Genomic DNA, 27,006 nt, shown 5'->3' on the forward strand with positions numbered 1-27,006 from the left:
ATGTTCAGAGTTACTGGTTATGTGCAAAACCTTAATACAATAAGAGCAACATTAGGGGCTTTTCAGTTGCATCATTTGATCCCCAGTTGGTTGCCAATCTGCAGATCATTATTGCTGTTCTAATCTGAAAATGAAGAACATACTGTGTTTCTAATTTTTTTTCCAAACAGACTATTAATTGAAATGAATTTCAGCTGATTTGCATAGGATCTTTCTAGAGAAGTAATGCCTTGAACATTAGCTAGTGAAAGTGGATGAATCATTTTTAGCTTACTTTTTATCTCCCAGTACCCTGTCTTCTCATTTTTTGCTTAAATCTCTGCTGCTTCTCCTCTCAACTTTTATCCCTTTTCTCTGGTGTTTGACTTCTTTTCATCTTTGGGTACGTCTACACTACGGGATTATTCCGAATTTACATAAACTGGTTTAGCAAAATAGATTGTATAAAATCGAGTGCGTGCGGCCACACTAAACACATTAAATCGGTGGTGTGCATCCACAGTCCGAGGCTAGCATCGATTTCTGGAGCATTGCACTGTGGGTAGCTATTCCGTAGCTATCCCATAGTTCCCACAGCCTCCCCTGCCCCTTGGAATTTCCAGGTTGAGATCCCAGTGCCTGATGGGGCAAAAATCATTGTCGCGGGTGGTTCTGGGTAAATGGCGTCAGTCACTCTTTCCTCTGGGAAGCAATGGCAGACAAGCATTTCGTGCCTTTTTTCCCTGGATTGCCCTGGCAGATGCCATAGCATGGCAATCATGGAGCCTGTTTTGCCTTTTGTGACTGTCACCGTATGTGTAGTAGATGCCGCTGACAGAGGCGATTCAGCAGCGCTACACAGCAGCATGCTTTTGCTTTTGCATGACAGCAGAGATGGTTACCAGCCATACTGTACTATCTACCATACCATAAATTGGTAATAAGATGATCATGGGTACCAGTCCTTTTGCACTGCACCATTTGCTGCTGTCATAAGTGCCCCTGGCTGAGATCAGCTAGGGGTGCAAAAGTCAAAATTGGGAATGACTCCCTGAGTCAATCCCTCCTTTTTGGTATCTAAAAATAGAATCAGTCCTGCCTAGAATATGGGCAAGTGTACTAGAGAACCACTGTATCATAGAACCAGAGAGCACAGCTACTCTGTGTCAGATCCTGCAGAAATTATGAGCTGTATGCTATTCACAGGGGGTGCTCCTGCAACAACCCCACCTGTTGATTCCGTTCTTCCCCCAGCCTTCCTGGGCTACCGTAGCATTGTCCCCCCACTTGTGTGATGAAGTAATAAAGAATGCAGGAATAAGACACACTGACTTGTTAGTGAGAAATTAGTGGAAGGCAGCCTCCAGCTGCTATGATAGTCCAGACAGGACATTAAGCAGTGTGGAGAAGAGGAGCCCAGCATCCCGCTGCTAGTCCAGGGGCAATTGAATCTTTTCTTTACACATGAAGGGTGGGGGCTGATGGAGGTCAGCCCCCTGTTGCTATGATGAAGATGGTTACCAGCCATACTGCACCATCTACCAGGAAAAATTAGGAGCAGGCGCCCTTGATCGACCTAACTGATGCTAGTCGGCATGGTTACCAGTCCTTTTGCACTGCCCCATGTGCCAATAGGCTGATGATGACGATGGATATCAGCCATATTGTACCATCAGCCACCCATGGCGGGGGGGGAGCAAGGATGTTGGTGTTGAGTGCTGCAGCATCGCGTCTATCTGCAGCATTCAGTAAAGATAGGGTGACATGTAAAAGAGTCAAGAGAGGATTGTTTTCCCTTTCACTTCTGGGGGTGGGTGGGGGGGTGCGTAAATTGCCGAGCTATGCCCTGACCCACCGCGGACACTGTGTTTGACCCTAGAAGCATTTGGAGCTCAGCCAAGAATGCAAATGCTTTTCGGAGACTGCAGGAACTGTGGGATAGCTTGAGTCCTCCAGTCCATGAGCGTCCATTTGATTCTTTGGCTTTCCGTTACGCTTGTCACGCAGCAGTGCGCTGAGTCCCTGCTATGGCGTCTGTCTGGAGATTTTTTAAAAATGATTTTGAATTTCGTCTTCTGTAACGGAGCGCTGATAGAACAGATTTGCCTGCCCTTACAGCAATCACATCCGCATGGTCCATGCTGGAGCTCTTTCTTTATTTTGATTTTTAACTGTATCGCCACACGTGCTGATCGGAGCTCCACGCTGGGCAAACAGGAAATATTCAAAAGTTCGCGGGGCTTTTCCTGTCTACCTGGCCACTGCATCCGAGTTCAGATTGCTGTCCAGAGCGGTCAGTGGTGCACTGTGGGATACCACCCGGAGGCCAATACCGTCGATCTGCGGCCACACTAACCCTAATCCGATATGGTAATTCCGATACTAGCGCTACTCCTCTCGTTAGGGAGGAGTACAGAAATCGATTTAAAGAGCCCTTTATATCGATATAAAGGGCCTCTCAGTGTGGACGGGTGTGGCGTTAAATCGGTTTTACGCTCCTAAAACCGGTTTAAACGCTTAGTGTAGACCAGGCCTTTGTCACCCTGTTTAATAATAATACAGCCCCTGTTGCTATCTTTCCATTCTCTCCTCATCTTTAATCTTTCCTTCCTTTCATTCTTACGAGCGGGTCTATGCTAGAAATGTTAGAAAGAGAGCAGGTCCTGTAAAGTTAGGACATTTTTAATGTAATACCTGCAGCTCGCACTGGAAATCTCTGCGATATTAAAATAGTCAATGATAATCAGTGAATTGCAGATCTCTTAATTATGCTATCCACGTGAGAGAATATCGTGAGTCACATGACATTCAAGGAGGCTATTTTAGAGTTTGCCAGAAAAAATAAAGGCAGAATTCATTTAATTTGCCTGGTTTTAGTGCACTGAATTTGATGTTTTATACTGGGAGAGTGTGAAACTCATGCAGAGTCACAGGAGACTTACATCGAAGGCAGTGTGTGATTGTGGTGTTACAAGCTGCGTGAAATCAAACCAGTTTCAGAAGAAATAACCCTTTTAAGAGTTTAGAACACAAATGGGCCTGTTTAGTTTTGATATGATTACTCATTCACACTGGTGTCCATTAAAAGTAATAGAGTTAATGTAAGTGACTGACAGAGGAGAATTAATGGAGTTACTCCTTATATATACCAGTGTTACTGAGACCAGAATCAAGACCATGAACTTGGCCACCAGTATGTTTTGCTATTCAAACTGTGAAAGGTTTAACCACTAGTAGAAACTAGGGGCTGTCAAATTATTAAAAAAATTAGCTGTGTTAAATTGCCCAAGTAAAAATTAATCTTGATTAATTGAGCAATTAATCACACTGTTAAACAATAATAGAATACCATTTATTTAAATATTTTTGGATATTTTCTACATTTTAAAATATATTGATTTCAATTACAAAACAATACAAAGTACAGTGCTCATTTTATATTTTTGATTACAAATTTTTGCACTGTAGAAAACAAGTGTTTTTCAATTCACCTAATACAAATACTGTAGTGTAATCTCTTTGTTTTGTTTTGTACATAATTCTACATTTGTAAATTCAACTTTCATAATAATGTAAAACTTTAGAGCCTAAAAGTCCCCTTGGTCCTACTTCCTGTTCAGCCAATCGCTCAGACAAACAAGTTTGTTTACATGTGCAGGAGATGCTGCTGCCCTCTTCTTGTTTACAATGTCACCTGAAAGTGAGAACAGGTGTTTGCATGGCACTGTTGTAGCCAGCGTTGCAAAATATTTACATGCCGTATGTGCTAAAGATTCATATATCCTTTCATGCTTCAACCACCAATACAGAGGACATGCATCCATGTTGATGACAGCTTCTGCCTGATAACGATCCAAAGCAGTGTGGATTGATGGATGTTAAGAGCATAAGAAAGGCCGTACCGGGTCAGACCAAAGGACCATCTAGCCCAGTATCTGTCTACCGACAGTGGCCAATGCCAGGTGCCCCTGAGGGAGTGAACCTAACAGGCAATGATCAAGTGATCTCTCTCCTGCCATCCATCCATTCTTACCCATTTTCATCATCTGAGTCAGATGCAACCAGTAGAGGGTTGATTTTCTTCTTTGGTGGTTTGCGTTCTGTAGTTTCCTCTTCGGAGTGTTGCTCTTTTAAGACTTCTGAAACCATGCTCCACACCTCGTCCCTCTCAGATTTTGGAAGGCACTTCAGATTCTTAAACCTTGGTTCAAGTACTGTAGCTATCTTGAGAAATCTCACAGAGGTACCTTCTTTGTGTTTTGTCAGATCTGCAGTGAAAGTGTTCTTAAAACGAACAACGTGCTGGGTCATCATTCAAGACTGCTATAACATGAAATATATGACAGAATGTGGGTAGAACACAGCAGGAGACATACAATTCTCTCACAAGGCATTCAGTCACTAATCTAATTAATGCATTATTTTTTTAACGAGCATCATCTGCATGGAAGCATGTCCTCTGGAATGGAGGCCGAAGCATGAAAGGGCATACAAATGTTTAGCATATCTGGCACGTAAATTTCTTGTAATGCTGGCTACAAAAGTGCCATGTGAACGCCTGTTCTCACTTTCAGGTGACATTGTAAATAAGAAGAGGGGAGCATTATCTCCTGTAAATGTAAACAAACTTGTTTCTCTTAGGGCCTGGCTGAACAAGAAGTAGGACTGAGTGGACTTTTAGGCTCTAAAGTTTTACATTGTTTTGTTTGAGTTCAGTTATGTAACAAAAAAAAAATCTACATTTGTAAGTAGCACTTTCACAATAAAGAGATCACACTACAGTACTTGTCGGAGGTGAATTGAAAAACTCTTGTTTACAAATATTTGCACTGTAAAAATGATGAAAAAATAGCTCAGTTTATATTCTGTGTTGTAGTTGAAATCAATATATTTAAAGTGTAGAAAAACATCCAAAAATATTTAATAAATTTCAATTGGTATTCTATTCTTTAACAGTGAGATTAAAACTGATTAATTGTAATTAATTTTAGTTAATCACATGAGTTAGCTGCAATTAATCAACTGCCCTAGTAGAAACATTGGCATTTCTAGTATTTGCTCTTTTCTGATCTTGGTTTACTTTCCTTTCCTTCTTTAAAAATTGTATCAGAGAGGTAGCTCTAAGTTTTTATCACTGCTGACCTTCCATCAGTTAGATGGGCATCTGGCTTTTCTAAAGGGCTCTACTAAGACCTGCTCCATGAACATCAGGCTTGGCCATTCTGGGCCCCTCACCATGAAGAGTTTAATGACAAAGCAAAACTTTACGTTGAGGTGCAAGCAATAAGTGGTTAATAGAATAGAACCCAGGCAAGATCACTCCTAAAAGCACCATCACAACCCATCTTTGTAAAATAAAAATGATAGTTTTGTAATAAAGAATTTTCTACTGCTGTGCCTCTTCAGGCATTTTCACTGGCCATTTTTTTAGTTTCTCCTATATAAAACCACACTGAAAAAACACTTTGTTCTCACCTTCATGACAATTCCCTACAGCTCCCTATTTGCAGGAGTTGAATGTCCTTACATGGAGCCATTTAAAAACAGTGAAAAATGTAGGTGCAGAGTAAATGTAGGCACCTAAAGAAACAGCTGCATAAATACCGTAATCTTTCCATGCACCAGCTGTCCATTACTGACAGGTCCCTTAATGAGCCTTCCCTTTCTCTGTGTGTCCATGGGCGTGTACAGTGCCTAGCACACTGGGTAAAGGAACATCATTACCTCCAGGTGCTGCTGTAATAGCACTAATTCAAAAAAAACAAACTATAATGGCGTATTGATGGGAAATCTTTGTACCATGCTGGTGGAGGGAACATGACGACATATAGTCCCACATGTCATGCGGTCTAGAGAGGCTCATGACTGTAAGCGTCTGCCTCAGGGCAGACACCACAAACTGGTGTGTGGTCTCTAATTTGATTTCACCAGGCTAGTAACAAACGTGAACTCCTGGATCACTATACCAGTCCCTCTTGGCCCCCAGACAAACTCAACTTAGTGATAATGGTCATTTACACCAAACTCACACCACATTCAGGTTGCTTCCAGTCACTTGCCCCAGATCAATTGGTACCCTAGATCTTACACCAAAGCCAAGGCCTGTAGCCATCCTGTAGCAAACTAGTGAAAGGTTTAGTAATTAGGAAAAAGGCATAAGAGTTCTTTGCAGGTTAAAGCAAGCAAACATACACATACAAACGAGTTACCATCTCAATCCTGACAATGACAGAGCTGTAGTTGTCTGTCAAAGTGTTTTTCAGGGCAGATCCAGGAGGCAGCCCTGGGGGCTCTCTGGCTTTAGTTTGAACTCTGACAAAACCAGAGACTCCAAACAGCCAAAAAAGATGGAAAGAAAACAGAGCCACAGGAAACTTTTCCTTCATTCAGCTTCCTAGTCTACAGGATGAGTTTCCTTGCACAAAGCATATCCCAGGTGCAACAGGGCCATTAACCAATACTTTGCATTGAAATATTGCTTGATGGCCCATCTGATTTTTTATAGGCCTTCTGGATTTGGAGGGTGGGAGGAGGGGCAGTATGATTCCCATGCCTGAATTCACAGCAAACATTTATAAAGCAAAACTTTCATATTTTCTTGTAGCATGGCATACAGCCATTGCAAATGTGAGTAATGCATGCAGCAACTTACATGCATATCATAGAGTCTAAATACTTTCTTATAAGACTAATACTAGTTTGTGCACAACTAACATATGGGTCTGGTCTCCAGCTCTCAGTTTGTCAGGGCTTAGCTTATCCCTGCAGCCTGGGCAAGTGTTGGCATCTAGCCTGCCAGCATCACACCCATCACTTAGAAATTTTGAATCCCGCTGGGCTATTTTCTAAAGCTTTGCATCAGACCAAACAGGAATTAATTCAGCAACATGCTGTCGGCTCTGTTATACAGGAGCTCAGACTAGATGAGCTCCGTGGAGCCTTCTTGCGTTGAAGCCTGTAGGGCTGTCACACATACTAAGTTAGCCTTCCCAGGAATGGTGGATTCAGAATACTGGGCCAATCACTGGGCAGAACCAACAGCCAAACAAATGAAAAGTGCAGTAGTCATGCTCCATAATCGCTCGCCAACAATTCCCAGCGAGGAAGCAGGAAAGCTCCATCTCACATGAATGGGCTCTGCCACCACTGATGTTAGCGCTGGAATATAAAAGATTAAGTGGCTGTGGCCAGTGCTGGCCGGCCTGTGTAGTGGACTGAAGAGCATGACCGTTCTGCACCAAAGGGAACGGACGCTGCATGCTTTAGTAAAAGTCACAGAAGCCAGAGGAGCATGAGCGTGACCACGATAACCCTACTGAAATATCACCATGCAGGGTGGGGCTGGGCCAGGGGTGAAGAGCTACTCCTCCGACCGTGGCTGCAAAAGGGTGACAGCGGGGGAAATCCCTACACGCTGTACCTTGTGAAACAAGCAAAGTAGTTGAAGCTCTAACAGCTGGTTGTACCTACCGGTTAGTGGCGCTGAAACTCACCGGACAAAGGGTGGTCCTGTGGTTAATGCCATGGCCTGGGACTAAGGAGCGTGGGATTCGGTTCCCTATGCTGCTGCAGAGTGCGTGTGGCCTCATATACATCATTTAGTCTCTCTCTGCCGCACGTCCCCAGCTGTAAAATAGACGTGATAATAAGCCCTTTCTCCCACATTGCGGGCAGGGACTCTAGGGTAGGGGCTCCAGTAATAATTACAAACTGCATTATTCTGTAGGAGTGAAATAAACCGAGTAGCATGGTTGTGACCGCCCCCAGGTCCAATCCAGCCTGTGGAATTGCCATGCCCCTTTCACTCTCCCGGCACTGTGCTAGTGAAAAGCAGCCTCTCCAGGCTGATAGCTCACCCAACAAAGTTACTGAGTGCTCAGCCAGCCACTCATGAATTGTATCCAGGATGACACTTGCAAGTCCCCCACCAGCTGCTGCCTTGCACCCCCCCAAAACGTGTTTTTTTATGGTGCTCAAGCCCGCCTTGGCCAGTTTAAGCTCATAAGTCCGGCATTTTATCAACGAAAATGAATATGCAGCCGCCCTTGTTACCCTGAACAGAGGTTTCCCCAAACACTTCAGTCAGAGCTCACTGGTTTAGATAAAAACACCTTTATTAAACTGTAGAAAGATAGATTTTTAAGTGATAAAAGGTCAGAATTGGTTACAAATAAGATGATAAAAAATCACAATCTAATGCCTAAACTTTACCAAGCTAAGTAAAATTTGAAGCAAGCAACTTTCTCACCCCTCTGGATGTTGCAGGCAGGTCACAATTCTTAGTACGTAGGCTCAGTGCCCTTCCCACCCTGGGACCGATCTCCCCCATTCAAAGTCGTTCAAACAACTTATTTTAGTAGTGATGAGGTGACGAAGAAGCCATTGTCTCTTATTTTATACCCGCCTCGTCTCCTTGAGGAACACCCCTTCCCCCACCTGCTAGGGTATAGACAAAGCAGTCTCCTGTGTACGTGAGAGTCAAAGCATCTCGCGGGCGAACTGTACATTGCTCGCTCTCACCTTCTGTGTATGTGCCATTGGGATGCCAGGCAAGGCCTTTGTTATTGCTGAGAAGCCAGGCTGTGGTGTTTCCCAGACCAACAACATGTAGCAAAAAATCTCAGCACTCCATATACAAAGTTAATACACACATTTCAGCAGGACAGTGATACTTAGCAGATTGTGACTTTCCACACGGTCACTCACAAGGTATACTTTGTACAAAACAAATCAATCGTATAACAATGGTGACTATGTGGGTATGGGGGGGGGTGTTACATGGGCTACGGTGTGTTACAATGGTCATCCCCTATGTCTCAGGAAACACCTAGCCTCAAGCAGGACGAGCAAAAGCATTTGCTCTCGCTGGACGGGAAAGTTTAGCCAGGCCCCAGATTGCACCTTAAAATGTCATCCCTAAAGCTGTTTGCATGCAGGCGCCTCAGCCCCTCTGGGCCACAGAAACCCAGAAAGATTAACATCTCTTTGGCAGCAGAGACGATTTCCTGCCTGTGCTGAAAGGCTGCAAGCAGCTCAGCAGATGTACCAGAACCCAAAGATGAGTGGCCTCATGTGGCTCTCCAGGGTCACTCTGGGAACTCGTGAGCCCACTCAGATTTTATGCTGCTTTATTTGATTCCCCACCCCAGGACTTCCATGGCACTGCTCCTGGTCAGAGTTAAGTAGATGCATAAATGCTTGGCTGGACCAGGGCTCTAGTCAGTCTCAGCAAATTAAATGATCTTTGAGGCAGAACTAATGGGGCACCTGCCACTGCTTTCACAGCCTTCCACCCTGTATTCTAGACTCGTGTAGCTTCAGAATCCCCCAGCTGTCCCTTTATGCCAGATGGATCTTCCTCTGCTAAGAAAATTTAGGTTTTTGCTTCCTGGATCTGTGACCTGATGGGTCAGAGAGCCTGGAGTGGCTATAATCTTACTACTTCGTCTTGAAGTTAAGTGCATGGAGATCTCAGAGGGCAAAGGGCAGATTCTCAGCGCCCAACTGCCTCTCTGATTTTGCACAGGCTGAGAGGAGCAGAATTGGGCATCTTGCAGTGGAAAAATATGTAATTTAAAAAATGCTAGCGTACAGCAGGCTCAGAGAAACTATTTACACAGAGCCCATGATCATGTGACTTCCCCAGAGGAGACTTCTAGGAAGGGGTTAGACAGTGAAAGGAGAGACCTGAGGAAAAGACAGGGAGCTGGAGTTGGGGGACACAAGACAGGATGGGAGGAAAGATTAAATTACAAGGTAGGGCCAGGAAGTCGCTCTGAAAATTCCAATCTCCCCTGTATGGATAACCAGAGGATTTAAACCATTCCAGGATGCTGAATTCCCCACCGATCCTATGCAAACACGTTTCCTGTTTCCTTTTCCAGGTATGGATTTATAACGAAGACCATGAGCTGATTTTAAATAATCTCCTCTGCTTGGATGTGTCAGAAACTCGCTCATCGGATCCACCTCGTCTCATGAAATGCCACGGATCTGGAGGGTCACAGCAGTGGACATTTGGGGTGAGTGCTTTGTGTGGGGAATACTCATACCCATACCTGTGTTTAAGGTGCAGGGCTACCCTGAAAAGTGACTGTGAAAATGGCATTATGGGAGTCCAGGGATGTGGTTTCTGTATCAAATGTGCTCAGTTTAATAGGATAAATTGCATGGCTGCAAGTCACAATTTAACTTGTGTGCAGTGTATCCTAGAGGCTTTTGCTCAAATGTAGATAAAGCTTCACAATCTGGACTCTGAATCAAGCTGAGTTCTTTTCCTTTCCATACATCATCAGCTGTCAGGCCAAATTAGATTCATTCCCATCAATGAAGCTGCATAGGTGTAACTGAAATTTAGTAATCGATTCTCTAATGAACAGGGAGTACTAGAACCCGGGTCAGACTGTCTCAGCTGTGTTGTCTCTGTGGGACTAACAGGCATAAGAAACAGTAAAAACATTTGTGTCAATGGCATAGGCAGGTCTGACCCTGGACACGCGCAGGGAGCAGATCCAAGGAGTAAGAAAGTGCTATTTTTACAGTCACTTCTCAGAGTAGAAGCGCACGTTCAACCAGGCCAACTAAAATTGTCACCTGCACTTTTCTCTCACGTTGGCCAACTTTCCAAAGCAGCTGCTGAGCCGACTTTCACATCTGTTTCGAGGCTGCTCCTCCTGAGTGTTAATGCAAAGCCTTCCCCACTATCTAGCTTGGATGCGGTGGCAGCAGTTAATTGTCACTCTTTAATGTAAGCATTAAAACAATGGTAGTAGAGCACCAGCAGAACTCCCCATCACCCACTGGAGCAGGTAAACTCCTGTGCTGATGAATTGATAGTGGTGTGCCTGGGGCCTTTTCTGAGAAGGAAAGAGGGCCTCCGGGTGACCAACTCCAGCCAGAGCTGCCCCCAGGTCTCCCCAGACAATGGTCAGCATGGGCCTTGGAAGGTGAAGTAAAAAGGGGTTGGCACAGCCTATTTCACACAACAGCGTGCAGCTAACTAGCTTTGAGACTTGCTCCCTTGTGATGGGATCTACAAGCTGTTGAGTAGCTCATCCCCTCTCACTCCTGAACATTAGTGCCAACGCTGGTGTGTCTGGTGCATGCACACAGAACCCCCACTGAGGTCACTGGGAGTTGTGCATGGGTATCTGAATGCCAGATTTGGGTATTCTTTAATGCTATGTCACTATGTAAGGTTGTGTGTCCACTGAGTGATGGGACCCCATTCCATGCGTTGTTCAACATTTTTACAAACCATAGTATAGATATAACCTGACCAGGTCCCTGTAATTGGGCTAAAATCTTCTGTCCAGGGTTTACACCTAGTTATTGGGATATACTCTACAACTTTTAACTAATTGGGTCAAGGGACAGGTGTAGTGCCTTGGTTATAGGTGTAGAGTAGACTGGGTCGAAGTGAAGACCATCTGAAATGTGCATTGCTTTAGAATAGCCCACTCGCTTTGGCATCACTCATTTTCAGTTTAAGGATGGAGCAAAGGCCAAATTTTTTTGTATTTCTTTTTGTATTTCCTCTTTTATTTTGTGTGTGTGGTGTGTGTGCGTGTGCGTATATATATAAATTTTTTTGTATTTTCTCTCCAGAAGAACAATCGACTCTACCAGGTCTCTGTGGGGCAGTGCATGAAGATTGTTGATCCGCTTAGCCATAAAGGATACGTGACCATGGCTATTTGTGATGGCTCCCTTCCTCAGCAATGGCATCTGGAAAGCTGAATCTGTGAGAAAGCAGCACAGAGAGGCAATTAGCAGAAATCTGACTCCGCCTGGGCCATTGGTTTCTAAGTCATTCTGGAGGACATGGAAGGAGCCCTTAGCTGCTATCCCTGACATGGACTATTTTAAGGATTCTATTATTTAAATATTCTGCCATGATCACCTGTGTGTTTGGAAGGAGATGATTGGATCATTCAAATGCAGCAGTAGCGGCAGCAGTCTAGCTGCACAATATTGACACCCGTAGAAGTGCAATTTATCAACATTTCCTTGGATTATCCTGGATTAATGAATTGTTATTGTTTAAATAAGAGGAAATAATTAGAACAGTATAATTTGAATTGTGGTAATATTTTAACTCAGTGGACCTTTTTAAATGACAAAAGACAGAAAGGAAGGAAGTTCTCTTTCCTGACTGTTTCATGGGCAGCATCATGCTAATTTACATTTTTAGTCTATTTTAATGGCTGAATTATTTTAGCTCATCTGGAAAATATTTTAACTTCCTCTTGTCTTTCTGAAAATTGTCATTCGTAATATTTAATTTTAGTTTGGTTAATTTACAATTTTAGCCCATTTCACATAGTTAAATTTTCAGCTGTCATTTGTCATACAGTATTTAAAACAAAGTTACTATTACAAATTTTATTTTGATGACTCATGATGGTATCTGCATTTAAAATAAAGTATTAATGTTTTTTATTAATCATTATGGTTGTTTGGTTTTTTTGCTTTTGGATTCAGAAGTACAGAATGCAAGAGACCAGTGCAAGCCAATGTGGGTCTGATAATTCGGATACATTTGTTAGAAGTGTGTTTAAACAGACTGTTTTTGTAAAGATGCTTATGAAGACATTTTAGTGTCCGTACAGTTTGGTCTTTCGCTGCAGTGATTGGTGTGATTGGTGTGGAATCAGAGTTATGCACCTAACATTTAAGATGATGAAGATGGGAAAAAGTAAGTTGTATTCTTCTTCGAGTAGCATCCCCGTGTAGGCCGGAGTGATGTTTGGTAGCAGACAAGCCCTTCACCTGCACATTAGAGAAAGATGCCTGCGTAAATGCTTGGCGGTAGCTTGGTATTCCCTGAAATCATTTGGGAAAGTTTCTCCCTCCTGATCCATTTTCCCAACTCTTGTCTATTAGAAGTAACCAAAATACGTATGAAAAAAATCAGGTTCTTTCCCGTATCTCCTGCTTCTGCTATTCTCATTCACTCTTCCTTCACCCTCCTTCATTCACCCTCACTGCCATAATTCTTGGGCCTTTTAAAGCTGTTGCCATTAACCTCTTAGTTCTCATGCCCTTCAGGGACACATTGAGAAGGGTAGGGGTTTTCTTGCTCCTCTGCAGCTCCTCCTTCTGCCCACTTCTCCTCTCCATGTTCCCACCACCAGTTGGCAGGTTGGCACTGTTGCTGAAACTATGCCAGCTGGCCAGTAGCCTTCTCCGTCCTTCCACAAGCTCTCCACTTCACCCTTTGCTCAAGCACTTCTGTCCAAGTTTCATATCGTGCCCATCATAGAGTCCAAGTGCCTCTTCCCCCCACAACAACAGTCTCTTCCCACCCTTTCATGTCTAGAAGAAAATGCAGAAACAAAAGGGTTAAATTAAACTATTGTTAGCACTACAAGAACCTATTACTACTAGGACATCTATGAAGTAGAGTTAAGTGGCACTTGCTCTGCTGAGGAGGAAGAAATGCCACACAAGGCCAATTGGAGGCACTCGGTGAATGGGGTGAAAGTCCATGCTTGTGAGAGGCACAGCACGGGCAGCTCCCACTGAAGTTACAGGCACTGGAAGTGCTCAGCATCTCGCAGGAACTGGCCCTAACTTTGTAATTCACAAAATCCCAGAGAGCTGAGGAGCACGTGACTCTACTAGGGCTGTCAATTACTTGCAGTGAACTCAAGCGATTAACTCAAAACAAATTAACTCAATTAAAAGAATTAATCACAATTAATTGCAGTTTTAATTGCACTGTTAATAAAATACCAATTTAAATTTATTATACATATTTTTGGATGTTTTTCTACATTTTCAAATATATTGATTTCAGTTGCAACAATACGAAGTCTACAGTGCTCACTTTATATTATTTTTTACTACAAATATTCACACTATAAAAAAGAAACGAAAGAAATAGTATTTTTCAATTCACCTCATACAAGTACTGTAGTGCAATCTCTATCTTGAAAGTGCAATTTACAAATGTAGAATTTTTTTTTTACATAACTGCACTCAAAAACTTTAGATTCTACAAGTCCACTCAGTCCTACTTCTTGTTCAGCCAATTGCTAAGACAAACAAATTTATTTACATTTGCAGGAGATAATGTTGCCCGCTTCTTATTTATAATGTCACCTAAAAGTGATTAGTGCCTGTTACAACGTTGGTTTTAGCCACGTAGAGAGGAATCCATTTTTCTCCTTCCACAACTCTCTCATTTTTCTTCTTCTCTGTCTAGAGTCTCCAACTGAAATCAGGGCCCAGATGTGCAAACACGCAATGAGAGCGGAGTCCCTATTCCACAATCTAAATAGACCAGACAGACGAAGAGCTGGGGAAAGGAAGCATTATCCACATTTTACAGATGAGGAACTGAGGCAGAGAGAGGTTAGTGTCCCAGGACACGCAGGGAATCTGTGGCAAAGCTGGGAATTAAACCCAGCTCTCCTAACTCCGAGTCCATCTTATGAGTCCACACGACCATCTTTTCTGTCTCTCTTCCCATTTACTTCCCACAATTCCATCATCCTTCAGCTGCTTCCCCTTCCTCTAACTTGAGCTGCTTCCAGCCGGAGTACAACACAATGCTAGACTCCCCAGTTAAGGGAATCGTTGTGGGCTAACTGCAGTACAATGGATGGATAGCAGACAGAGAACCACAGCTCTCATCGCTTCCCCAAATGGAGACTCTTCTCTGCATCTGCTCTGCTAAAGCAGAAGACTCTAGGAGAGAATCTGGGCTTTAGGGTTATAGCACCATTATTGAGGGACTTTTAAACAATGCTAAGTCGTGATCCCATAAGCATTGAAAATACCTGTTTATCCATACCTCAGGGGTGCTTAAAGATAGGGGTTATTCAGCAGTCAGGCTTGCTGGCTGTCCCTAGTTACTAGTAGCTTCCAGGTGTGCCACAAAACAGTTTTACAACCAATGTCAGTCTTGCTCAGCCAGTAACTCCCTTGCCTCAGGATCAGAAGGTAGTGGGCTCAATTCCCACACTTCGGGGGGCCATAGAAGCAACTGGGTCCCTGTTGTGTGTTTTGCTCTGCTCCCTCTCAGTCCTTTGGAGTATGTCATGCCATTCTCCTGTAGGCCTAATTCTCTCTTCCTGTTGCTTTTCCCTTCAAGTTTTACATCATGTCTTCCTCCTCCATTTTGATGGCAAGCATCTCAGTGGAGGGACATCATCTTCCTTCCTGTCCTTGTGCTTGGCATGGGGACTGTTGCTCACACAGTGAGAAAAAGGAACAGGTGATCCTCAATCTTCTCTTCAGCCTGCTCACTCTCTCTCTCTCTGACCTCATGCTGCCTTGAAGGGTTAAGAAAGGTGGCCTGGCAGGCACAGCTTTTCCCTTCCTTGAAAGTTGCTTCTCCCCCTTTCTCCTCCAGCTCCATCCCGCATTTCCTTTATTTCATTGCCTCCCACATTCCAGCCTCCTTGTGTGGCCTTCACAGACCCAACTATTTCCTCAAAGCATGGCAGCTGTTGCATAAGGAATGAGAAATTTCTTACCTGATAGTTGTTAACAGAAATTTTTTCTCGTCATTCATCACTAATGGCCCCCACCTGTGGAATTTGGAGGCAGGTGAGACCAAGGCTGTCCCACCCTTCAGCTCAGGCAACCAGAAGAGTTCTTCCAAAGCTGTGGAAATACTCCAGCAGCCAATCATTGGCAGTAAAATAACAAGTTGATATCGTATGTATATAACCTTATGGTAATTATTTGTCCAAGTCTTCCTTTAAGGAAACATTTCAATTGTTTACAAATTGTGTTCCAGTCATTTACCAGGCTGGGTTAAATGAGGAGAAAAGCAGCTCACAAAAAGAAAATTGTCAGGTAAGAACCATCTCATTCTGCTGCACAACTTCTCTCCTCATTCGTCACTGAGGGGAAGAAGCGAGCAGCGAATCAAAGAAATAGGGAGGGAAAGGATAAGCAGAGATTTAATTATTATCAAAGTAGACAGGAAAAAAAAGACATCATCTCACCGTCCCCCGCCACCTCACCAGTATAGACATGAGCTTTGTGATTTAAGGAATTGTTTGGGAACCAACCCAGTAGCACCTTCCTACCCATGGATGTCTCTGTGGAGGAATGGAAACCTACTTTGCAAATGTTCCTCAGATCACGATTTGCAGACTTCAGTAACTCAGCCTGATGTTATGGGTCTATGACAGGAATTGGTGGGTGAGGTTCTGTGGCTGCAATGTTGCAGGAGGTCAGACTAGATAATTATGATGGTGCCGTCTGGCCTGAAAGTCTATGAGGCTCATACACTTTCCCCTCACAATACCACTAGGAACCTTGTAGGGAGCATTGGCTTCTTCGCAAATAGTTTTCCAGATGCCGAGCATGCCAATTGGTGCAGAATTTTTTTTTTAACATTTTGCCTGCAGCTTCTTTGAGGCCCTACAGCTCTGGCATTATGGATGGAATGAGATTAGCGGGGTACAACTGGCATATGTACTCTGCAGTGCATGAAATATATCGTTAGAATTCTAGGAATGCCCTTTTATGTCATAGCTTCCAAAGGAGTTCTGCAGATTAGAACAAAATAATTGTTCTGAACTGAAAGGAACTACATGAATAAGCTTTTTTCACAGCAAAATTAGTCTAGTTTTTGTATAGATAGAGGAACTAATGCTGAACCCTGACTTTGGAGGTGACGACACCTAAAAAGCCCAGCCAGTGGTTTCTCTAATGTGTCTTCCTGATTAATCTCGACCCCGGATGATACTCAAATGGGGAGTCCGATGTGCCTGCTAAAAGAACGCCACTAGGCCTGTTACCCGCTGCTCTACGGTGCTTGGTTGTAGGACTCCAATCAACCATACTCCGGAAACTCTAGTGTAGCCAAGATCACCAGAACGTTGTGGCCATTACTATTATTTGTATCACAGCAGCATCTAGAGGCCAGGGCCCCACTGTGCTGCCACTGTACAGAGACAGTCCCTGTCCCAAAGAGCTTTCTGTTTCCCTTCTCATCAAAAATGTAGCTTGACCAGATCAATAAATGAAATTTGCTGATTGAGTTCTTTCTGGATACTAAAAAGCATCTGTGAGGCTAATGGAGAATGAACTACACTTCAAACACCCGGGTGTTAACTGTAGTTTGCCTGCCTCTGGAGGAAAGAGTCCCTGCTTCAAACAGATCTTGTGTTTTGTGCAGGTGCTCTGGAGGTTCCTTGGCTGTCTGTCAAGTCTGGAGTGCTTTCTGGGCCAGTGGGAGACTAGGAGAATGTCAGCTCTCCCTTTTCTTCCTCCTTTTTGTGAACTGTCTTGACAGGTAGCAGATTTTTCTCTGCCCAGAACATTATTTCCATTGCCTCAGAGAAGCTTTGAACTTGTTACTCCCTGGTTTTGGAAGGGATGTAAACGTTCATGTTTCAATCATAATCAAACCTCTAACAGGGAAAAGAGGGAAACTTCCCCTGTGAGCACCACGGCTGCCCAGTACATGGTTTCTTGCACCATCTTCTGAAGCAGCTGTTACTGCTACTGTCATAGACATGATACTGGACTAGATGGGCCACTGGTCTGAACCGGAGTGGCCGTGTCTATATCTGTGTTCCGACAGAGCAAAGTGAACCAAAATGATGTGTACTCTGAGCTTTTGGAAATTTACTTTTCAGGTACGCTCCCCGCCCTGCAACGACCCATTTGCTTGCTATTTTGATGGTTTTCCTTATTAGTATAGGAATATTTTTTGGTCTGAGTGGCTACAGTTGAAGCTTTGAAATTTCTGTGTAGTGTCTCCTCACTATTATATGGACTATGGGATTTTCTGAAAGGGAGGCCCTTTGTATGTCTCCCACTGGGGAGCCACTGCTGCACCAGCCTGAGGTTCCCAAAACTTTGTTTTTATAACACATTTTCTCAGTGATAGTGTGTTTGCAGTACTTCCCCAGGCTATTTATAGGAGGGAGGCAGCATTTAGACCCCTCAGTTGAGGAGAGCTACTGGTACAAATACCTTGATTGTGGGGCTAGCCTGCTGGATGTCCCTGGAAGTCCGAATGAATGCCTGCCTCTCCCCCCCGCACCCTAAGCCCTGGATGGCTAGCACCCATGTATCAGGACATGTGGGGGAGGTGCAGCCACAGGCTCACAGCCGCCACCGGAGCCATGGGGGAGGGAGGTACACCGTCCTGGAAGCCACGGGTCAGGGAGTGCACAGCCCTGGCTCTGGCCCCCACCACAAGCCGGATGTGCATGGCGCCGGCTCCTGCTGCAAAGTGGGTCTCAGGGCTAGGGGCATGGGAGGAGGTTCGGGGTGCTGACTACGGGAGGGAGTTTGGGTGCAGGAGGGGGCTCGGGGCTGGGGTTCAGGAGAGGGTACAGGCTCCGGGCAGGGCTTACTTCAGGCGGCTTCCTGGACATCTCCCTCTGGGTCCTAGGCAGAGGTGCAGCCAGGCAGCTGTGCGCACTGTCTTGCCTGCTGGTGCTGCCTCTGGCCAATGGGAGCTGCAGAGCAGGTGTTCATGGCAGGGGCAGCATGCAGAGCCCCCCTGGCCTTCCCTGCACCTAGGACCCCAGAGGGAACTGTCACCACTTCTGGGGAGCTGTGGGGAGCCTGCCAGCCCTGTGCCAACCCTACAATATCGTACATCAGTCGGAACGTGGGACAAAGAGTTAAATATCGGGACATCTGGTCAACCTACACCCATGTCAGTACTTTAGGAAGGCCCTTGTACCATTTGGAATCATTCTGAACATGGGAAGGGATTTCACTTACCTCCCTACAATCCCATGATGTGCACCTGTGTGAGAAATGGAGTCTTCATCTGCCTCTGTTCTGGTCACAGACTGCCTGAAGTGCTCCTTGCACTTTAAAGTGGAGCCAGCCTATTTGGAGGTGGGGGGAGGGGAGAGAAAACCCTTTTCCCACCCATCAGTCTCTGAGCTCCTTTCCCTGGCAGAACTAAGATTAATAGGCAGAAAACCAGATAAAAACAATTCCCATTCCACTGCAGCCTGAAATTGGAGCCCCTTTCCCTAGGTCCTTAGGCTGAAAGCCAGACAGGCACAACACCCATTACTCTGCAGCCTGAGACCGAGCTTCACAGTAGTGACAAACTTCTCTGCACACCCAGATAAGCTGAAGGGTGAGGGAAGAGCAGGGAGCTGGATACAGAGCACTGTGAGGAGACTCTGTCCTTCCCCACGGTGGGAAGGACAGAGAACTTAAATGCTGATTTTTACACTGCTTGCTCATTAACAGTACAAAATGCTGCTTTGCGAAGGGGACGCTTGATTTTACCTTTCTGGGACCTGGTGTCTCTGGAGTTTGCAAGACCTGCTCCTGAATAGGCTGTGAGGGGTTCTCATCTGCATGGGAACCCTCATGCTCCCGGCCAGGCTCTCATGGTTGAGGTTTTGGGTGGGATTTGAGGCCCTATGCACCTGTTCCGACACCATGCCCTAGGAGAGAGAGGGTCGGGGTTTGTGGCAGCAGGACATACCTCGCCTCCTGAGGCTATTGTAAAGCTGCCTACAGCACCTCTTGGATGCCTCTGAATTCAGAGGTGCGGGGCATTAAACCATTAGTGCTGAGAGAAACTGCATCACAAAGGGGCTCTTCTGTCCTCTGCTGCTTTTCAGCTGTTACCAGACATCACTTTGGAGCTCTGCTGGACAGAAGAGAGGCAGCTATCACATGTCAAGAGAGCAGGCAGAAGCAGCTGGTTGTGGAGGCTCACAGCACACAGTGGCCCTACAGCTCAAGTCCATGTGACCACATGTCCCAGGGCTCTACAACACTGACATTTCACCAGAACTAGGTGGAAAGCCTGGGCTGATTGGTTGCCATCTGCCCACCAGGACTCGGGCTAATCCCAAATGCTGATGACATAACATGGGTGGAACTATACTTCTCTGAGGTGTGTTGGAAGGCTTTCCCCCATTCTTTTTGCTTCTGCTTCTCAAAAAATCAATCTTGGGCCCTGAAGACCTGTTCTTTGTGTAAAATGAAGCTGAAGAGGTTCGTGTCCTGTCCCTTTATGGAGAAGGGAAGCCGGAGGCCTTGGTGTGAAGCAATAGCGAGTTGGGCACTAACTGTGGTGGAGGATGGCTGGATCTTCTCTTGGCACCTCCTGCAGACTCTCTTCTTCTGGTGGAGGCAATACTTTGCCCCCTGAAGCGTAGGACCCCTAACTTCAAGTGCCCAGACCTGGAGGGTGTTTGGATGCAGTGCATGGCTTTGTGGTAGACAATTCAGGATGCAGCTGGCCTTAGAGGGATACTGGATCTGTGCCCGCTAACAGTTGTGATGCTCAGTGGTAGAAACAGATGAGGTTACACTGGAACAAACAGAAAACAGACGCTCCAAAATGAAAACGTGGAGTCATCATTTATAGTTGTAAAATATTTTTATTTGTAAATGCTGATCTTCTAAATCTGTTTTCACAAATTCCAAAACCCATAACACTCTGTATACTTCAAAAAAAAATCTTTTTTTTCTTTCTTTTTTCTTTTTTTTGCCAACATTAGATACTATTATACAGAACAGAAAAAACTGTAGGACAAATACTGGTAGGATGTTGGAATATTGTACAAGAGAAGAAAAATATTCAAGAAACAATTTCATACAGCTATTTATCAAGAGAAAAATATATACAATTGATTTATTCTGTAAGATAAAAATACATCATGCCATATACATTACAAGTTCAGAACTGTATTACTGAATATACCAACAGTTTACAGTCCACTTTAATTGTGCACACAAAAAAACTTCATTTTTTTTATATTTAAACCTGTGAAGTGTCAGTACCAGAATTTTAAGTACAAAATAAAAAGCTAACCTGGTTCAAAATGCTGATTAAGTTTCTACAAGCAAACACAAAACAGTGTTTATTTTTTAAAGAAATGTAAACAAAAACAATCCATACAAACACATTTTTAAATTACATTTTCCAAAACCCTATTGCCAGAGTCCTGCAGCTGCAAGCACAATTACATCTAATTTTTTTCCTTGTTTTTTCATTTAAAGAAGGCTATCATATTAGACTTAAGCTCCCACTACATGATCCTATTCTGTTTACATGATTTAGTGTAAGCTGAACAGTCACCTAATTGTGACGACTTTTTCTGAAGAAAAAACCATGTTCAGCCTCTATTTTGGGTGGTTTTAGCAGTTATTCACAGTTATCACAAATTGTAAGCACAAAAAAACCTGACTTAAGAAATAGGGATGCAACAATATAATACAAATAAAATAAATCAGTCTAACTTACCCAAGCATCTATAAAAGTCAGAGTTGTAATATACAAGCCTTCTACCAGGCTTAAAGTTTACTTAAAAAAAAAAAAAAAAGGAAAAAAAAAAGGACTAATAGACCACAGTTGAGCCAGCTTTAAACATTTAAAAAAAAAATCCTCTCTTTAAATTGAGATTTTGGTTATTCCATAATAATTGTAATGGCGTAGTTAGTAACACATGAGATCATATTGTAACATCCCTATTGATATTTTATAATAAGCACCCGAACTGCTGCAGAGTCTGGTAGCATTTGGTCAATAACTATTTTTTTATACTGTGTTTTTTTTCTCAAAATATTTACACTTTTGTACAAAGTAACAGGGTTTGTTAGTTCTGCGGGTAACAGCAGCAGCTTGGCTTTCTTCTAACTTTTTTTTTAAAAATAGCTTCATTCACTTATTCAATAATAAATACAAAAAGTTTCTCTTATTTTACAGAAATCAAAAACTACAATAAACTGACTCATGGAATCAAGTATTTTAAATGTATTTTAGTGCAAGTTATTTTTCCCTTAGCTCTATCCCTAAGGAAGTCGTTTCAGTACATTCCTTGTTCAGTGGTGTCTACTTTTATTTAAAAATTTTCTTTAATTAGAGGGCCTGCCCCTTTATCAAATAAGGCTGTGGCCAGCACTTTGGACTTCTCCCTTTCGCTGGTGATTTCAGTCTTACATTCATATATGCCCACCTGCCCTCCAGCAGGTCAGCCATCGGTTCTTTGCCCAAATTAAACAGTTTCTCCGTAGTGAGCTCAAAAAACAAAAGTGCTGGACCATTCTGTAATTCAGTTTAACCTCCAGGCATCTGGGAAGTTAGACAGCTTCAGATTTCGCCGACTTGCTTCTGGTGCTTGTTTTACACTTGAATAGAAATTGAAACTCCCAGAAGTGATTTTATTCCCCCCTCCTCCCCAGGAAGGTAAGAATTTTCTGTCGACAAAATCAAAATGTAAGTCACTTCTTCTTAGGGACAAGCGACCCTCAAAGACAGCAAGGAATGCATTCTAGTTCATCCATTTTCGGCAGTTTACAGCTCCACAGTGACATGGGATCTTGTGCTGGTCATCTTCAAAATCAAACTTATAGTCATAGCAAAGCTGGAAGGAAACAAATGTCGAGAGCTTGGTTATGAAATGTCTGGTCTGTATTCTTCATTATATCTTTGCTTGTATCTAACCTTCTATACCAGCCGTTCTCAAACGGTGGGTCGTGACCCCGTTTTAATGGGGTCGCCAGGGCTGGCTTAGACTTGCTGGGGTCCAGGGCAGAAGCCCAAGGGCAGCAGGGCTGAGGTTACAGCCCCTCTGCTTGGAGCGGTGGGACTTGGGCAGGCTCAGGCTTCTGTCCCCCCTCCTGGGGTCATGTAGTAATTTTTGTTGTCAGAAGGGGGTCACGGGGCAATGAAGTTTGGTCTATACTATACGCTACACTAGCCAGTACATTATATACTTCTGGGAACTTTAATTGTTTATATTGAGGAAGGGGACGGGGAAATCTTGGACACCAGGATCCGTCCCAAGTCTGAGTAAGTAAGTTGCTGTGCTAATGATAGTACAACAGACACGGTCATTTAGGAAAAAAAATCATATGAATGGGAACAAAATAAAAGCAAATGAGTAAAGTCTACCTCCTCCCCCTTCTGGATTCTCCTGTTGGAGCTGATGATAATCTTGTGTCCTCTCTCAAAAGTCACCACCTCAGCCACGCAGTTCGGTGCACATGAATGGTTAATATACCTACAAAAATAAAAGATTTGGAAAATGATTTTTTTTAAGCTATGTAATTGGACACAAATCTAAACTAAACTATAGAGTGACTTTAGCTTCAGTATGAGCGGATTTTTCCAGCTAAAATTACATTACTCTGTACTTGTTTCTTTACCTAGAAAAATGTAAAAGAAAAAAAAATCAAAAGTTAAAAACATTACATTTCTTTTTCTACAGCTGTACGTCTGCCATGAAACAGTTAATCAAGGCTATGGAGAGTTAATGAGAAAGATGGCATTGCTTCTGGCATTGCTTCAGTGGCTTAGTGTGAAGACTGAATGCACCAGCTTAGAGAATAAGGCCATTGAAAAAAAGCACAAAATGGAATCTCTCCCCAACAGCCAGCCAAGGGAACATGGCTAATTTCCAAACATGAGATCACAGCTCTCTGAAGAGCCACCCACCTTGCAGGACCTCCTGTCAATGTAGCATCAATGACATGATCATTGTCAATGCGGAACATGTACACTCCACGATTCTGAAAGAGAGGGGGGAGAAAAGGCGCTATAGATTTTACCAAAAAATAAGTCAGTGATTAAAACAAAGCAGCAACATGGACCATCTCCAAGTATTTTTCTGGATTTGCAATTAGATGTGGCCCATTGGCTCACTAAGGAAGCACTGATTCATCTATTTCACTTACTATCTGAAAGTAGGATACTATCATTAACTTCACTACTTATGAGGAATGGATGGGCCATAAACATGAGAGGCAACCTCCTGTGATTTTAATATCTCCCTCAAGTAATATGCTAGTATGATTTGTATGGCACCTTTCACGTAAGCTCTCAAAGCACTTTACCAATGGTCCCTCACAACATCCCTGCACTGCACCAAGAGGTTAAGCCTACTTAAAAAGTGGTCCCTAAAAACTGAGGCTCTGACCTCTGTGTGCTTGTATAACTGTAAGATCGGCACATTACCAGGCTCTCTGGGGTTTGTGAGGTTTAATATATTTGGTAGGCACGCTGAGATCCTTGAATGAAAGGCTCTGTAAAGGTCTAAGGTCATATCATCATCTCAAGGTCACACAGGAAGTCTGTGGCAGAGTGATGAACAGAATCAAAAGCAGAGTGGCACAGCAAAAGTGTGCTGAGTCTATAACTGAGAGGTCAATGGAGTGAAACCGTCTTCTGCTAGTTTCTATGGTCTGTGTTATACAGGAAGTCAGACTGGAAGATCACAATTGTCCCTCTCGCCTTGGAATCTATGAATTAAGGAGTCCCAATTCCCAGTCCCCTGCTACAATCACTAGACACAACACTGCTTCCCAGAATTCAAACATTCATCCACATTCACAACAGTACTTTGACTCAGCTTCCTCAGAACGGAAGTCTTAAAATGCTGGCAACACATCTCGTTCTGTTGCACGAATACTTAAAGGAAAGGAAGGAACAGTAAGTAAATAATAATTATATACAATACCTGAGATTCATAAAGTTTCTCTTTCCTGTTTGCTACCTCGTTACGGATGATAGTTCCAATATATTCAATGATCATGGTGTGCTTTTCAATGTCTCTAGCAGCATATAAGCCCAGGCCCTACAAAGGGAATACTGTGTGATTTAGAACAGGAGAATCAATGCACATTTACATTTGATTCCTTTGGTGTGCCCCCAAGCCATGCTTGGAGAAAATCTACATCTACACATGCAGAAATGATACATAATGAAAGATAAAAAGTGACACTGCTGAAAAAACACAAAAGGCCAGCAAAGGCAAACAGCAACCTTAGCTCCAGCATATACACACATTCAATATCTTTAACAATATACAATTGGAAATATAAACAGTGAAATATTAACTGACATATTTACGCAGAAAACAGGAAAAGCAGAGTATATGCACAACATGGCTGAATTAATATACACGTTTAAAGATTAACACAGAGAATTATCTGAGCAATTACATTCTGTGATTTCTTCACTTCATCTCCTGATTTCTTATGATTTTAATTATACAGCTTTAATGATGCAAAATCAGTTTTCTGCATTTAATTTCCTAGTTTTTTTAAAATAAGAGAAAATGCTTTGCAATTATTTGTCTTGCAGCCAATTGAGCTAGTAGACTTCTTACTCTGGAGCTATTTGACTTGAATTCTTTGAACAATAAAGAATACTTTCTAGAATCAAAGAATTCAAATGTGTGCTGTGGTGTTTTAACCATTTAAATAATCTTCCACAGTCCAACCTAAAATATACAGCAAATACATACAAGGCATGGTGTACAGATTTGGCAACAAGTCCAGTGGAGCTAAACACCTGGAAGGTTTGCATAAGTCAATAACTTGACTATTTAATTGTATTAACATGACAAAATATTTTACTCAACATCCTGGTCTCACATTATTCCTGTTCTCCATCTTTTAATGAGCTAGCTTGGTCTAAAATTAGCTACTAGATATGCAGATGATCCTCCCACTGCTGCTGGTAAAAAGATTCTGTATATTTTAGTTTCTTCACTAAACAGCATTTTTTTTTTGAGAAAAAAGTTAAGACGGCCTAACTAGTAAAATAACACAACTCAGTTTTACAAGCTAGAGTTTCAGTCAATTAAATTCAGAAAAAGAAAAAAAAAGATTTAAAGTAATCAGCAATCTTTGTTACATACAATACAGGGGAACTGATCACCACACATATGCTGCAAATTCCCTTCAGACTTTACTAGACTCTACAGACTGTAGGGAATTGTATTTAGGAATAAAATCTCAAAAATCCAGCTCTGTTGTAACTGACCTGAATCCGAGAGCGAGCCAGATACACATTGGATTTCCATTCAGTCTTCATTTTACGGTACTGGGAGGACTTGGAATGGACAAACTGTTTACTGTAAGGCGCATTTAGCTCTCCTGTCACTGTGCTCTGAAATGACTTCGAGGTGCTGGTGCTATTCAAGGTGTGAGGCCTGCGGGAATTGGGCATATAACAGAAAAAAATACAAGAAAAACTGAAGATTTCTCCGAATAAAACCACAAGCTGAATTTGATTAGAACTACTTTCAGACAAACACACACTTAAAGCCAGCTAGCATAGACGACAAAGCGGATCCTTTGATTTGGGCATGCACATACACAGCCAAGACAACAGGGTTTGTAAGCAGCAGACAAAAGCACAAATAACCCTACGCAGCCTATAAACCCTGGGCTGTACTATGTGAAGTTAAAACAAAATACCTTAACACAAACCTCTTGACATGGGTACTCATTTTAGGCTCAGCACGGGCACAGCCCGTGGGATTGATGGCAAGAGGAAGTTCCATTAAAGGGTTTCGGCCATATCGGAAAGTGTAGTTCTCACAAGCCTCAACCCCAGGAAGCTGTAAGAAACAAAGTAATCACATATTAACACGTCAGAAAAACATCCGCACAACAGCCTGGAACAGGCAGAGCGCTCACAATTGCTCAGACTTAAGACTTGACACTGCCTTATGATAATCCTTCAGTAGCATTTCCTTGACAAAAAGCTGTGTTTTGACGCTTATCAGACTAACTAATTTGCAAATATAGAAATATGGAGAGAGACACTGAGTCTTAGCAAAACTCCCTTTTCCTCCTGGCTAATTTTCTTTAAAGAAGATGTGGTGAGCGCATGGTGTGGCATGCTTCCATATCACAGCACACACTTCCCCTGTAATGCACTGTTTTTTGGGTGCACATTATGAGTAAAGCTGGTAGAAAGTTTTTGTTCAGAAAATTTTCTCACCACACAATGAGGACATTTCAATTCTAATGACAAATTTTGATTTTTCCATGGGAAATTTCAAAACAATTTTTTGTTTCATGTCAACTTAATGCTTTGGTTTTTGGAAATCACAAAATTTTGGCTTTCAAATGTTCAGTTTTTGGATTTCAGGTTCTTCTTCCCCGAAAAAGTATGTAAAGTGTAAGAAGGTGGAAGGAAAAACATCTTACTTTCTCACACCTTCTTACTGTTTTCCTTCTGCTGTGTTTGTGTGACTGATCCGGTAACTCTCTGTGTTGCATGTAGCACATTCATACAACCTTTCATGTTCTCAACAGAACAAAACAGAA

General features: G+C 43.0%; 2 protein-coding genes across 18 annotated transcripts in view; one reads left to right on the top strand and one right to left on the bottom strand.

The window, feature by feature from the left end:
* The window catches only part of GALNT11 (polypeptide N-acetylgalactosaminyltransferase 11), an 81,645-nt gene extending 69,924 nt beyond the window's left edge, over positions 1 to 11,721 (top strand). For all 4 annotated transcript variants that reach the window (XM_039524520.1, XM_039524519.1, XM_039524521.1 and 1 more), the window contains 2 exons: positions 9,864 to 10,001; positions 11,587 to 11,721. In XM_039524520.1, coding sequence (XP_039380454.1) covers positions 9,864 to 10,001; positions 11,587 to 11,718 — 270 coding nt within the window. In that variant the 3' untranslated portion in view covers positions 11,719 to 11,721. The remainder of the gene's footprint in view (positions 1 to 9,863; positions 10,002 to 11,586) is intronic.
* Positions 11,722 to 20,323: 8,602 nt separating this feature from the next.
* Positions 20,324 to 27,006, bottom strand: part of KMT2C (lysine methyltransferase 2C) — a 346,573-nt gene continuing 339,890 nt past the window's right edge. For 12 of the 14 annotated variants that reach the window (XM_039527507.1, XM_039527506.1, XM_039527503.1 and 9 more), the window contains 6 exons: positions 26,149 to 26,291; positions 25,712 to 25,880; positions 24,402 to 24,518; positions 23,381 to 23,454; positions 22,838 to 22,946; positions 20,324 to 22,307 (listed from right to left, as the gene is read on the bottom strand). In XM_039527507.1, the coding sequence (XP_039383441.1) occupies positions 22,215 to 22,307; positions 22,838 to 22,946; positions 23,381 to 23,454; positions 24,402 to 24,518; positions 25,712 to 25,880; positions 26,149 to 26,291 (705 nt within the window). In that variant the 3' untranslated portion in view covers positions 20,324 to 22,214. The remainder of the gene's footprint in view (positions 22,308 to 22,837; positions 22,947 to 23,380; positions 23,455 to 24,401; positions 24,519 to 25,711; positions 25,881 to 26,148; positions 26,292 to 27,006) is intronic. The other 2 variants (XM_039527504.1, XM_039527509.1) reach the window with 1 other exon arrangement.

This window comes from Mauremys reevesii, linkage group 2, assembly GCF_016161935.1.
Source record: "Mauremys reevesii isolate NIE-2019 linkage group 2, ASM1616193v1, whole genome shotgun sequence".
NCBI lineage: Eukaryota > Metazoa > Chordata > Testudines > Geoemydidae > Mauremys > Mauremys reevesii.